The sequence below is a fragment of the Trachypithecus francoisi genome, unplaced genomic scaffold (genome assembly GCF_009764315.1).
Source record: "Trachypithecus francoisi isolate TF-2019V2 unplaced genomic scaffold, Tfra_2.0 Lachesis_group10, whole genome shotgun sequence".
Classification (NCBI taxonomy): domain Eukaryota; kingdom Metazoa; phylum Chordata; class Mammalia; order Primates; family Cercopithecidae; genus Trachypithecus; species Trachypithecus francoisi.
The window spans coordinates 67,280,966-67,295,787 of NW_022681455.1; the positions used below are offsets into that span (position 1 = coordinate 67,280,966).

Consider the following 14,822-nt stretch of genomic DNA (forward strand, 5'->3'; position numbering starts at 1 on the left):
AAACATTTTGACGAGCCCATGAATCAGTTTTAGAAAGGCAGTGTTTGAGTTATCTCCACACATTCATGTTTTTTTAAAAAAAAATTTTAATGAGAACGCAATCCCCAGAAGCAATGAAATGGATAATTGGAAAGCAATGATGTTTTTGGCTACAATTATAGCTGTGATTAAATACATCAGCCTCCGGCAGAATTCGAAAATTGTAATTTCTTTTCCTAAACTTCCCTAGACCAAGTTTTCCCAAACCATTGTGGAAGCAAGTATCATCTCAATTCTCCTCAGCAACAGACCCCTAGGGCTTTGGGAGCCTCCCTAAGCCACTGCCTCATCACAATAAGAGAGCGTTTGCTGGAAAGTTGAGCATCATTCATGCCCTTAAACTGAACTGGCTTTTGGCCCTGCTATGCTGCCTCTGTGATTGGGCTTGTAAGTCATTTCTCAAGGGATGAGTGTGTTCCAGCCTGGACTCTGGTGACAGGGTAGCCAGTGTATGAAGAGAACAGAAGGCCTAGTGAAAGACTCTGGGCCCTTCACACAGGGGCTACCCTGTCACCTCAGTTGACGCAGCTGTGATGTGTGGCTTGCGTGTGGCTCTTAGTGGTTATGAGTAGGAATGTTCAGTTTTGTATTTTCTTTCTTTATTTCTTTCTTTTTTTTTTTTTTGTGGATGTGGGGTTTTGGAGAGTGTTTGAAAGGGAGGCTTTTAAAATAAAATTTTGGTTACTTCTTGTGCAAGAGATTAAAAACTGGTTAATTTTCCTACTGCTCTGGCATTTTAGATTAAAAAAAAAAAAAACAGGGAACTATCACCTGCTTTAGAAATAGATAGGATCCAATGTATTTAGAATTTTATAACAAGTGCATCGTGCCTGGACCTTGACGCTATTTTTCTTGAAGCATCTATTTAAGGAAATTAGTATTTCAAGTCCTGATACCTATTTTCTGACAAAGAATACAGATATGATTTACAGATCATTCTTTACTAAAGCTGGTCTTGAAAAATCTATGCTAGCCATTCTGAATAATTAATATGCTTAAGTGATCAAATAACAATTATTTTAAAAGTTTATTCGATTCAGGCTGTCGACTTGCTACCAATTTGGCTACCTCCTCCTCTCAGCTATACAGCTCACTTACCTGGGAGACCTGCAGCTCCAGGCAAACCTTTGGGACCTCTTCCTGGAGGGCCACGCTCCCCCTTTTCTCCCAAGTCACCTGCATTACATTAAAGAAATGTTATTTTTCTACATATCTATAAAAATAAACTTCCGTATCTTTAAACTTTAAGCAAATCTAAAATTCAGAAACCAAAAAGTCATGAAATTGCCATAAACTAGATTGTAGTGAGTATGCAGCAAGGCAAAAATCAAGTTCATCCTATTAATAGATCTAAGGGGGGGAAATCAAATTATTATATTCACAGATACTGCAATGACATTTGACTTAATTGAACATGTATTCTTGATAAAACAGTCAATAAAATAAGAACCAATGGCCACTTCCTAAACATGAAAAATAAATCTATCTTAACCCAAAAGTTAGCTAATGCATAATGGAAAACACAAGAATTAGTTCCATTACAATCAGAACAATATAAAGACACCTACTTTATCACTATTATATAACATTTGGTTTGAGGAATTAAAACTATCTCTATTTTCAGGAGATATGAATATGTATCTTAAAACTCTAGAAAGTTAACTCAAAAACTACTACAAACAGTAGCATTCAGTCAACTAGCAGGGTACAAAATTAATATATTGAAATTATAATTTTATATATATTAACACAACCAGTAATAAGACATAGTAAAGAAGACACCATTTATAATAACAATTAAAATATTAAACAACGATGAATAAAACTAATCAGAAATAGGCAAGTCCAACATGACAAAAGGTTTAACATTTCTAAAGGACACCAGAAGACTTGAAAATCATTCTTAAATAGATATGACATCATCATAAAATGTTGCCAGTTCTCCCCAAGCTGAATTTTCATCATGATCTTAATAAAAATACAAACCCATTTTTTATCAGAAAAGAAGATCCTGAAGTTTGTATAGAAAACACATAAGCCAGAGTAAGCCACAAAAACTCCATAAAGAAAAGCAACATGAAGGGAATTAATTTGACCAGATATTAAATCAACTAAAATGTGTGGTGTTGGTCTCTGAATACACAGACCAGTGAAACAGAATAGAAAGCCCAAAAAGTAGGCCCAAATACATATAGGATTTGGGTTTATAATGAAGGTGGTGTCTTAAAGTGGGAAAAAGTTGAACAATTCAGTAAATGGAATTGGAAGAAGTGAGTAAAGAAAAGTTAGATCTATACCTCACACCCTATTCCAGGATAAGATAACAAGGGAGAATTATGACCTCAGATTGGCCTTTTTATTAGGATGCAAAATATGAAAAGTTCCTAAAATAAATACAAAAAGGTCAACAACATAACAGCAAAAAATAAATAAATAAATAACCAAAATACATGAGCAGGCATGTCAATAAAAGGAAGTAAAAATGACTCTTAAAAATATGAAAACTTCCCTGACTTCACTCTCAGAACAAAATAAATGCAAATTGTTAAAAAAAAAAAAAAGGATGCTATTTTAACCTATAAGATCGGCAAAAATTCCAAAGTTCAATTAAACATATATTAGCGAGTCTGTGAAAAATGCACTGTTATGAATAGCTGATAAGAGTATAAATTTGGACAATCCCATTGGAGGGTAATTTGGCAATAGCTATCCAAATTTTTTACCCAGCAGTTCTACTTCTAGGAATTTATCATAGAGATAGAGATGGAGTGTATGCTGCTATTTTATACAAAAATGAAATACCTACAATGTTGTTCACTGTGGCCCTGCTATAATAGCAGAAGGTTGGAAACAATCTATGTCCATTAAAAGGTTAAATACATTACAGAACTTCCACAGAATAGAACGCTATGCAGCTGTGAAGAAATAGCCAGGAAGCTCTTTGGAATGGTCTCCATGTCATACTGTTCACTGAAAAAGGCAAGTTCCAGAACACTTGCTAAAGAACAATATGATTCATTTTTAAAAGGATGTAGAAAAAATACATATTCATGTATCCTTATATAGAATTGCTTATAAGGATATGTAAGAAAAGAATAGTATTGATTACCTAGTGGGAAGGAGAAAGGAAATTAGGCAGATAGGAGGCAGGGATGGGAGAGAAACTTCACTAAATACTTTTTTTATACGTTGTTAATTTTTGGAACTGTATAAATTTAGTATTATGAAATATAAATTAATCAATCCTAAAAACATAAAGTGTGTTGTCACAGTGTCTATATTTCACTACTGACTCATTGTTTATGGGGAACATACTGTGGATTGCAATGAACCATGTGAATTTGCAAGACATTTACAAGACAGTTGATTGAAATTGGGGATTTAGTGGGGACGGAACAAAGTTGCATTAATTATCCCAGCCCCTAAAGATACCAAACCCAGCAACTTGGCTCATTAACAAAATGCACTGTTGCATTAGTTAACTGGTCCTAAATGGCGTCTGCTGCTCTTTGCTGAAGGCATTATCCCATTATTCCGGTAGTACAGTAGTATATCATTATTCTACTATGCTGTTAGAAAATGCAATGGCACCTTGCAATAAATTCTATACATACCATTTTTTTCCAAACATTTGTATCAACTTAGCCTCATTCAACATTAAGTCAAATTTGTTATAATTTTAAAAACAAAGTCATGTACACAACAAAAAATAGAAAAAATATCTGTATAACCGTCTGCACTCAGATAGTCAAAGATCTCTAATTCTGAAGTGAATATTTAGTCACCATACTTTGATTTTAGCTGTGAATGTCTTTACGTGAATGTTTTTATGATCAACTACATTTCATCACATTTCAAAACAATTTAAATTTATATAAATACTATGAAGGACTGAACTCAGGTTGAACTCATATTTACATAAGCTAGATTTTTTAACACTCATCATCAATATGGCCTTACTATATTAGGAAGATATGACAATTAACATCTTATAAACTAATGGCATAAGCATTCTTGTTAAGTTGGTAATTCGAGTGTCATATCACTATAATTCTGGAGGCTGGAAATGAGAACAGACTCTCTAAATGTGCCACATTTTCTGAAGATATGAGATGAACATTATAAATTAAAGTGTGGCTTTTACACTGATAGTAAAAGCTAAACTTGTTTGTACATTTTAGCATGAAGCCACACCAACTTTTAATGTTGCTTCAAGGAATAAGACCAGTGTCTTTGTTGTGATTATGTCTTTGGTTATCAGTCAGAGAAAAACAAGTTTTAAGATGAGCTCCAAAACAGAGCCTATTTGGCAAACTGCCACGCTGCAGCAAACCAGGCATACAGGTTGGTTCCATCGACAAGGTTAATCTACTACTTCAAACCCTGCTCATGTCTTCTTTTGAGATGTACAAAAACCAGCTCAGGGAACTAAAGGTCCAGCTGTGTTGTCCTCCTCAGTCAAAAAATATGCATTAAGAGCTTGTAAAATGAGCTTTAGATAATGTATAGAGAAAAATACACAGCTTGAGCAGAAAAACAGCTCATAATAAACGAGTGGAAATTCTCATTGCTCTATAGTTGCTATTTATTTCATTTATTCATGAGCTATCATTGATGCTCTATCTCCATGTAAACAGATTATCACTGAGAAAGGTGTTAGTCATAATCATGACATGTGTGTTTTCTCAGACCTTCATTTACATATTGCAGTGTCTGTTTGATTCACACTAAAATATCTAAAAATATACAGCCTTACTCAAAGGGACTTAAAATTAATCCAAACTGTGAATATTTTAAACTAATATTTATGACACAAAAGACCAATGTAATACCAAGCAAAGTGAACATAAGGCCAGTTAGATATCTCTCAGGTTTTGAGTCTGGGCCCTAACATTTTTGTATAGTATTGTATAAAGCATGTCAGTGAAAAACAGAAAAATTATAGACATAACCTAAGCTTTGACTATGATTTGAGGCATATTTCTACTAGCTCCTATTGAATATGTTCTACTGTGTTCTTCAGAGTATTTTCTAGGAGAAAAACAGTGACTAAGACATAGGCTGAACTGTTCAAGCATTCATTAAAAAACTTGTTTGTTATTTATGTAGCAGTTTCTCTGGAAAAAGGCTCTCAAAGTGGCTAGATGGTAGAACAAGATTCATACCACTCCTTCTTTACCAGGGATGGGGAAAAAAGCCAACAAGCAATTCTGAAATACATCTCTCCTCTAAATGACTGAAAATTTAAGTTTCAAAATGGTGGAATGTTTATTCTCAGGGAAATTTCAGCTGTAATCCTTAGGATATTACAAAGCTATATGTTTTCTAATAAATACTACTATTAATGTGTGTGGTGGGACAAGAAGAATCGAATCCAGCTGCCTAAAATCATACATTTCCAAAAGTATGACAGTGTTAATTGATTTTAAAAATTTAATTACCCCTCCCTACCTCCACCCCAAATTCTCCGAAGTTAAACTGAGAGAAGACACTGCTTTAAAGGAATCTGATAACGAGAAAGGGATGGAGGAGGGTAGGGAGAAAAAAAATCCTTTGGAAAAGAGAAAGGAATTATATCACTTCATGTTATAGATTATGTCATGAATACTGAAGAAAAATTAAGGAGAAATACCTCATATGATCATGCTATGCTTGACGAATGAACTTAGTGCCAGAGACATTTTCCAGGGTCCAAATATAGAAATTTACTTTTCTTTCTTTCAAACTGAGGTTCATCTGCTAGAGCCAACCCAACCCAACCTAGCCACAAGTCACTGTTGCTAAATCTTCCCCAAACAATTCACCATTATTTCCAGTGGTTCTCAACCCTGGCTGCACAGTCAAATCACCTGGAGAATATTTTCAAATCCCAATGCCCAGGCCGATAAAATCAGCATCTCTGGGAATGGGATCCAGACATCAGTGTTAATTTTAAGCTCCTCAGGCAATTCCAGTGTGCAGGCAAGGCTGACAAAGGCAGCTTTAGACTGTCCTAGCTTAGCAAGTGACATTGGCATTTTCATTTTTTAAAGAAGAGTTTTGTGACTGGCTCAAACACAGTTAAGCTCTGCCCCAAGGAGACTTCCTGTTAACCAAAGAAAATAGGGCTGTGATGTCTGTAGGCCCTATAACACATTCCTTTCAGTAGGAAAATGGGCAATTGCTCCACACCAGGTGCCGCAGAACCCCCAGGAGGGCCCGTTAAACTAGACAGCTAGACCTCGAGCCCAGAGTTTCTGATTCAGTGGACCCAGCGTGGACCAGAGAATCTGCGTTCCTAACAAGGTCCCTGGTGACACCGCTGCTCTGGGGACAGCTCTTTCAGAACCACTACCCTAAAGTGAACTCAGGAAAGGCTGAGTCATCATGATCCAGCCACTTTAGCACAACAGATCCAAGGAAGTCAACAATCTACCTAAGGCTGTAGAGTTTCTTAGAAATTATTTACAGAGTGAATTGAGACTAACCATAGAGAGAGCACCTAAGGCATGAGCTCCTGAACTAGTAAAGCAGGACAAACATGAATAGGTACGTGACTCTTTCAAAGAAAGTGCTCAGTTCTCTTTAAGAAAAACTCTACCCTCAGTCTGCACTCTATTTGATTTTGTCTAGCCTCCCAAAGCTTTGAAATCATGCCAGCCTTATAAGAGGTCTCAGTTAGATCCCATTTTTTTTTTAACATGAAGCTCTGAACACACCCAAAAAAATGTAATTAAATAAATTGTTCCAGCTGAAGGTCTAGTTAGTCAACTGCATCAGCAATTCATTTATAGATCCAAAAAGGCAGCTTGCTTGCCCTCTGACCATTCATACCATAATATTTATCCCTAATTGGAGCACCGCAGTACTTAAAAAAGAAAACAAAAATCCCTCTCTTGTTTCTGATGCCACGTCTTTCTGAAGTTCCCCAGAAAGATGTCAGTCACTCATCATGACATAGAAACTACTCGATTTAGTCCTCTCTGTAAATTATCTAGGGCACATACACTCCAAGCTGATATACTTACTCCCCTCAACTAGCAAACTCCAAATGAGGCAGCCAGTTCCTCCACCAGTCCTGCTGAGTACCTAACACACTCATAGTCCAGTTTTTCTGCAAAATACTGGATGCAAGGGCTTAACTTGCTTTAAATAAAAATGGAAGGAACAAACTATCTTACATAATAAAGAAGAAATTACATTAGATTGTATTTCAGAGCTGAAAAAAATCCCATCAAAACTAAATATCCAATGTGATATTTTAAAAGAGGAGGAAGCCCCAATTCATATTTTTCTTATGTCCTATTAACACATTTTGTTAGTTTAAATAACAAATACAAACATCCTAAGGATGGTTGCCATGTTAGAGGAGCTCGACAATGACTTCAGGGTCTTAAAAAAAAAAAAAAAAAAAGCTGAATGATCGTTTACCAGATCCCATAATCTTTGTTTTGAACCATGATTGAGGTAGAGTGTAATAGAAAAAGATCAGTACTAAAAGACACAGGACTTTAATTCTAGTATTTGGTCTACTGTTGTGGTATAGCAGGGACAAGAGAATATTACATAACAGTTTTTGAATCTTCACCATCACTGTTGTAAAAGAGAATAATACATGGTATCTCACTGGATATTCAGAACTTGGTAAAACATAAATTCCTTGAGCTTGATACAGATTATACATCTGAAAAAGTTTGTATTCTTTGGTTCCACGTGGGCAAGATGACTTACCTTTAGGTCCCCTCAAACCAAGGGCACCAGGGGGCCCTTTAACGCCCGGAAGGCCACGCATTCCCATCTGGCCTGGGAAACCATTCTCTCCAGGAGGGCCAGGGGGACCAGGAGGGCCAGGCCTTCCAGGGAGCCCAGAGGCACCCGAGTCTGGACGCTTAAGACTAGCAGCCATCTCAGCAAAATGCTCTAAAAGAGAATAAACAAAACAACCCAGAAGTGTCAGAAACATAAAAGTTATTCTAATGAAAAGAGAGGTATTCCAGATGCCTTTTTTCTAAATGTGTCACCAGATCTTCAAAACTGGTGGTAAGAAATGAATAAAGTTGGATAATTTCTCTGTGGGCTTTCTGCCAGGAAGCTTTGCTGGTGCTGTTTGATGCAGCTCTCCCTGGATATATTTGGCCCTGTTGTTCTGAGACAGAGTCAGGGCACAGGAATGGAGGTAGCAGGGACTGGGGTTTACAAAAATCTTCAATTAAGGCTTTGGGGTGAATGGTGTTCTGGAAGGATGTCATCTGAATACCAGCTGGGTATCTGAAAACCCAGGATGGGAAGAAAAATGAGTTTCTTAACATAGGTGGAAGCAGATATCCAGACTGTTTTTAAAAGCCAAAGACATTGTCCAAAATTAATATTCAGACACCATTTGAGACCTCGCCTCATGTTCTTAGTTTGAAGATATTATATAAACTGAAATATCCCCAGGAGTCACAGCTTCTTATAAATCCTCCTTCTCAGAAGTTTTATCCATGCTTGAAATAGACAGCAAACATTAAAAATAACTTGTTTCTTGGGAATGGTCAGAGTTAGTCTTAAAAATTAATAACTGTGTGGGCTTTTCCAGGAACCATTAAATAGATCCTGAATCACTCGCGAAAGCCATGGCCTACAAGAAAATCTCCCCATGAAAACATTCTAAGGGAAATATTCTCATGTAATGTTTTTTAAACTTAGAGGGTAAAGGAGAAAGTGAAATGGAAACAAATTTCTACCCAACATTTTTAAATTGTTTAAATGTGAGTATTCTAAATTTGCTTGTATAAGAAGAGTTTGCATCGAATCATAATTTTTTAGATATGTAATGTTTAAAACTAAAATAGACATTCAGGACAAAATGTCTGCAATGAAGAGATCTATATTGCTTTTCAAATATAGAAGTGAATGTTTCATTCCCATTCGGTTCTGGAAAACTTCTCAAGTCTCCTAGACAAACTAGACTGTCTAGTGAGCATACAGAAGAGTATCTCTTCATGACAAAGTTAGCTACACCAGAATACTATAACTAACTGTAGGCTTCAATGTTACAGAACTCCTCAGCTATAAGGTGCTTTTGCACATCTTCATTTTCTGTGTGTTTTTATAACTAGACCACTTCTGAAACAAATAACAATTGCCATAGCTACAGATAAATTTTGCAAGGGTTAACAAGTATGAAAATGTGTCATAATTTTGGTAAATGCTGGTTATTGATTTTTTTTACATATGTGTACATGAATGGAGATAATGTCCTTATGCTTCTTATGGGCATGGAGTCTGTCATTTACTTCTCACAAAATGTAGAGAAAGCCTAGGTCAGTGCTAGGTACACACTAAGTGGTAGGGTCTTAAGGAGGGGAGAGACAACTAAGAATTTGTGTTCCAAAGGAAAAAAGTGTGTGCGTGTATGTGTGTGTGTGTGTGTGTGTGAGAGAGAGAGAGAGAGAGAGAGAGAACTTTGTTATAAATTAACCTCTATGGCAAAAAAAAAAAAAAAAAAAAAAGGCAGGATAACCAGAAAGGTAATATTTTACATTGAGACTATGGACTATATACTATTGTGGATGCCAATAGTTGGATAAAACAGAATTGGCATTAATATTACCCTAAATATCCTGTCTTTAAGGCATACAAAAAGTCACTCTTGTTTACCCTTGCATATCTACAAGAATAAAATCTTAAGAAACAAGAGCTGACGGTGGAAAAAGTCAAACCATTGTGATTTATTTACCTTGTATGACTCTCATGCAAACCTGCTTAATGTGCTGATCTGTCGGTGCTCTACCCTGTGACAGAAAAGAAAAAAAGGCAGATTAACCACGAAACCATAAAGAGAACATTGTTAAGTTGTAAACTGACAGACTGCAAGGAGCCAGGTGGCTGGATTTACAAGAGAACTTGCTGAGAAGCTGATGCCTAGAATAGCCCTGCTGCTGTGGGACGGAGCCTCCAAAGGGAAAGCACAGAAGCTGCCCACCACTCACCGGAGGGCCCTGGACACCAGGCAGGCCGGTGGCACCCTGTTCTCCCTGCACGCCCCGGGGTCCAGGTGGTCCTCTTGGTCCTTCCACTCCAGGAAGCCCCCGACTTCCCTCAGGCCCTCTCAAGCCAGGCTCTCCAGGATTACCTGCCTGGAACACAATTGCACACTATCAAACCAGGGCTAAGCATAAAGAATGTGCCTGCTTCATACTCATACAAACACTTACATGAAATTTGCGGTTTCCTGCATTCTGCATCCTAACAGGTGTTCTTTCAGAGGTTACAAAACCTTCACCACAAGGTGAAGACACATAATGCCACACAACTTACACATCTTTTTTTTTTTTTTTTGAGGCGGAGTCTCGCTCTGTCGCCCGGACTGGAGTGCAGTGGCCGGATCTCAGCTCACTGCAAGCTCCGCCTCCCGGGTTTACGCCGTTCTCCCGCCTCAGCCTCCCGAGTAGCTGGGACTACAGGCGCCCGTCACCTCGCCCGGCTAGTTTTTGTATTTTTAGTAGAGACGGGGTTTCACCGTGTTAGCCAGGATGGTTTCGATCTCCTGACCTCGTGATCCGCCCGTCTCGGCCTCCCAAAGTGCTGGGATTACAGGCTTGAGCCACCGCGCCCGGCCAACTTACACATCTTTAGAAATTTAGTTCAAGTTAACTTTCAATATATCTTTCTTTTGGCTGGGTGCAGTGGCTTACACCTATAATCCCAGCACTTGTGGGAGGCCGACGCAGGCAGATCACGAGGTCAGGAGTTTGAAACCAGGCAAGCCAATATAGTGAAACCCCATCTCTACTAAAAATACAAAAATTAGCCGGGCTTTGTGGTGCACACCTGTTGTCCCACCTACTTGGGAAGCTGAGGCAGGAGAATCGCTTCAACCCAGGAGATGGAGGTTGCAGGGAGCAGAGATTGCGCCACTGCACTCCAGCCCGGGGAACCTAGTGAGACTCTGTCTCAAAATCATCATCATCATCATCATCATCATCATCATCATCTTTCTTTTGGGGATAGTTATTCTTGCAAAATGTTTATTGGAATACTACTTTTTTTTAAAACTACATACTTTAAGTCACTTCATACTTTAAGTCACTCTCTAAGAGTAACTTAGTTTTCAATAAGCTTGTTAACATTTTCTGGCTACACAAAAGCCCCTGCATTCCTACAAAATATGTTACTTTGCATATCACTAGTGCAGCAAGCATAAAATAAAGATATTTCCAAGAACATAAGTTATTTAGCCCTTATAACTTTTTTTTTAGAGAATGTGAAGATGCCATGTATATCCAGGAATTACTAAACCAAATCAATGCATTTAAAATACTGCATTTAAAATGCTGCATTTAAAATACTTGACCAGGCCGGGCGCGGTGGCTCACGCCTGTAATCCCAGCACTTTGGGAGGCCGAGGCTGGCAGATCATGAGGTCAGGAGATTGAGAGCATCCTGGCTAACATGGTGAAACCCCATCTCTACTAAAAATACAAAAAATTAGCAGGGCGTAGTGGTGGGTGCCTGTAGTCCCAGCTACTCGGGAGGCTGAGGCAGGAGAATGATGTGAACCTGGGAGGTGGAGTTTGCAGTGAGCCCAGATCATGCCACTACACTCCAGCCTGGGTGACAAAGCAAGACCCCGTCTCAAAACAAAACAAAACAAAACAAAACAAAAAATCTTGACCAAAGAAAGTTACAACTTATCTAAGTATCAAGGAAGTTAAAAAATCTAAATATTAAAGAAGTTAAAAGTAAACCATGTGTTTCCTTAGCGTAAAAGCAAATACAAGTTAGATTTTTTTTCAGCTGAAACAGACCACTAAAAGCATTCAAAAGAATCATCTAAGATAAATGTTTTAAAAGAGACCAAATTAATTCACTTTTTGTTAAACTAAAAATTTGTTAAATTCTTCTGGTAGAATTTGTGGCAGAATAGCTCTAATATACTGCTGCTGTTCAGAATAAGAATGAGAAGATAAAAGAACACAAGGCAGCAAGGGAATGCTAGTGTTCAAGATATGAATGTTTGTAAAGCAGTTTAATCCTGCTTCTTTTTCATATGCATCGTTTATCTAGAAAACCTGGCTCTTTCAAACAAATACTTTAAACTGAAGAAGGTGATGAAGCAATGCTTTTGCTAGATACATCCAAATAAAGCTCAGCAAATGTGCTTTTCCAATTTCTCTTTATGCAAAATAAATTGATATTCATCTAAGTCAACTTGCCAAAATAGTTTCTATGAAGAAATTATGGTTTAAAAGACTTCCTGAAAGACTGTCAGCAGGACAAGGAAAAGGTATCCTATATAGAAGGCTGCAACATTGTCAGGTGCCTAGGGTGCAAAACTGTAACAACCTCTTTTTTTTTTTTTTTTTTTTTTTCTTGAGATGGAGTTTTGCTCTTGTTACCCAGGCTGGAGTGCAATAGCGCGATCTCGGCTCACTACAACCTCCACCTCCCAGGTTCAAGCGATTCTCCTGCCTCAGCCTCCTGAGTAACTAGGATTACAGGTGTGTGCCACCACACCTGGCTAATGTTTTGTATTTTTAGTAGAGATGAGGTTTCTCCATGTTGGCCAGGCTGGTCTCAAACTCCTGACCTTGGATGATCCACCCATCTCGGCCTCCCAAAGTGCTGGGATTACAGGCATGAGCCACCGTGCGTGGCCAACAACTTCTAAAAGAACCCAGAAGAGAAGACAAAATGAACTCAGAAATATACTAAAGAACTGACAGAAAACAAAGGAGACTACAATGGAGTGTATAATCCTGCTGGCAGTGACTGAAATACTGCTACAATAAGAGATGGGAACTTCCTAATGAAGAGATTAAGGGCCAATATGGCCAGGACCCTGAGTCTTTGGGAAAGAATTCCTCAAGTGAGGAGTGGTATACTAAAACAGAAATCAGATTACAGACATCGCCTACTTCACAACTTTGTCTACGCTGAAATCAATGAAGAAAGTGAAAGTCTTTGTGTTAGTAACAATTTCCCCTGATTCTGGGACAGGAGACTTCAATTTCACTCATATTACCTGGGCAGTGTCAGGTAAGACACAGGTGGGGAAGGAGATGAATCAAGGGCTAATTCCTAATATTATATGCAAATTTGAATGCAATTAATTTATTCTTGTCACTGTACAGTTCATTAACTTTTCTTTTGTTATAGCTTGAATTATTTCTATTGAACATTACTATTTCTAGATAGTGAAGCAGGATTTCTATTACCAAACTCAATCAAGGTTTACTCTAAATTTTTCTCAACCTTCGACCATTTCTATTAAAAATTCTTAGGCATAAAAATGTTACTTGAAACTTGAGACATGTTTTTTAGAGGCAGGTAAGTTAATACAAAGTAATAATATTCATCTCTGCGGTTTGCAAACAGCCCAAGGCTAGGCATTGTGACCAAGTCTAATTGGGTCCTCCTGGAGAAAGTGAAGCTGAGAATAGATCTAAATGCTTAAGTAGCAGGTAGCTAAGAGGAAGAGGAGACCAGAACAAGGTGTTAAACAGCACGTAAAAAGAACTGTAAATGGATGAAGTTCTAGGTATGTAGGAGATGAGGTTTTATCTTTTTTAAAAATCTAGATGACATTGGCTGCCATGAGGATAATATGTTGGACAGGGACAGAGAAGGGTTGAGGAGATTCCAGAAACAGGAGGGACTTGGAAACTGATGGAAGCTGGCGGTAGTGGCATTTGAGATTGAGGTCTGAGCTTCATCTTTTCTCCTCATACTTTCTTAAATTCCTAATTGTTTTAGATGTGAATTCATTTCCAATTAGTAAGTCATCTCAGGTTTCCTACTAAGTGATTCTATAATTCTCAATACATCTAACCTCTAAGGACACCAGTTTAGAACAACATCATTTTCTACTTCTAATAATTCTCTATTATATTTTCTTATGCATTATTCCTCTATCTCACTTCCCCAACTAGAACACATCAGAGATTAAGACAATTACTGAAATATTTTTCAATGATATAACTGCCAATGAAATTTAGTTATACTGTTGACACCAAAAAGCACAAGTCAGTTCTTTTAAAATGACCCATTTGGAGAGGACATTAGAGCATTACTGTGTAACACTCATTGAGTCATTTACAATATGGGAAAAAAAAAAACACTTCCATTCGAGTGGTTAGTTCAAAAGGTAAATCCATTTACACAGTTGTGAGATATTTTTCTATTGGATTAATCCATTACGTAAGGTACAAATTTAGACATTTATTTCCATGAAAGTAAGTCCTTTAAGAGTTGAATGTTGGCTGGATACGGTGGTTCACACCTGTAATCCCAGCACTTTGGGAGGTTGAGGTGGGCGGATCACCTGAGGTAAGAATTCGAGACCAGTCTGACCAACATGGTGAAACCCCATCTCTACTAAAAATACAAAAATTAGCCAGGCATGGTGGTGCATGCCTGTAATCCCAGCTACTTGGGATGCTAAGGCAGGAGAATTGCTTGAACCTGGGAGGTGGAGGTTGCAGTGAGCCTAGATTGCACCATTGCACTCCAGCCTGGGTGACAGAGCGAGACTCCATCTCAAAAAAAAAATTGAATGTTATGTAATGATTTCATAAAGCTGAGCATTATATATTCTACAGCTTTATTAATATTTTTAATTTTTTATATCATTACTGTTCACCATACTTACAGATCCCTTTGGGCCAGGTAATCCTATATCTCCCTAAATCAATAAAAGAAATTTAAGTTAGAACAACGTGTTCGCATTTGATAATTTCCTGAAAAAACTTTAAAAGTTATTGTGCTACTAAAATATAGAAAACCATGAACAGATTAACTCTGGCACTGCAAAAAAAAAA

At 37.6% G+C, this 14,822-nt stretch overlaps 1 protein-coding gene across 9 annotated transcripts in view; it reads right to left on the reverse strand.

Annotated features, from left to right (window-relative positions):
• The window catches only part of COL9A1 (collagen type IX alpha 1 chain), a 178,569-nt gene that overhangs the window by 8,749 nt on the left and 154,998 nt on the right, over nt 1–14,822 (reverse strand). For 8 of the 9 annotated variants that reach the window (XM_033217582.1, XM_033217584.1, XM_033217578.1 and 5 more), the window contains 5 exons: nt 14,654–14,686; nt 9,993–10,139; nt 9,740–9,794; nt 7,750–7,938; nt 1,138–1,215 (listed from right to left, as the gene is read on the reverse strand). In XM_033217582.1, coding sequence (XP_033073473.1) covers nt 1,138–1,215; nt 7,750–7,938; nt 9,740–9,794; nt 9,993–10,139; nt 14,654–14,686 — 502 coding nt within the window. The remainder of the gene's footprint in view (nt 1–1,137; nt 1,216–7,749; nt 7,939–9,739; nt 9,795–9,992; nt 10,140–14,653; nt 14,687–14,822) is intronic. The other variant, XM_033217585.1, reaches the window with a different exon arrangement.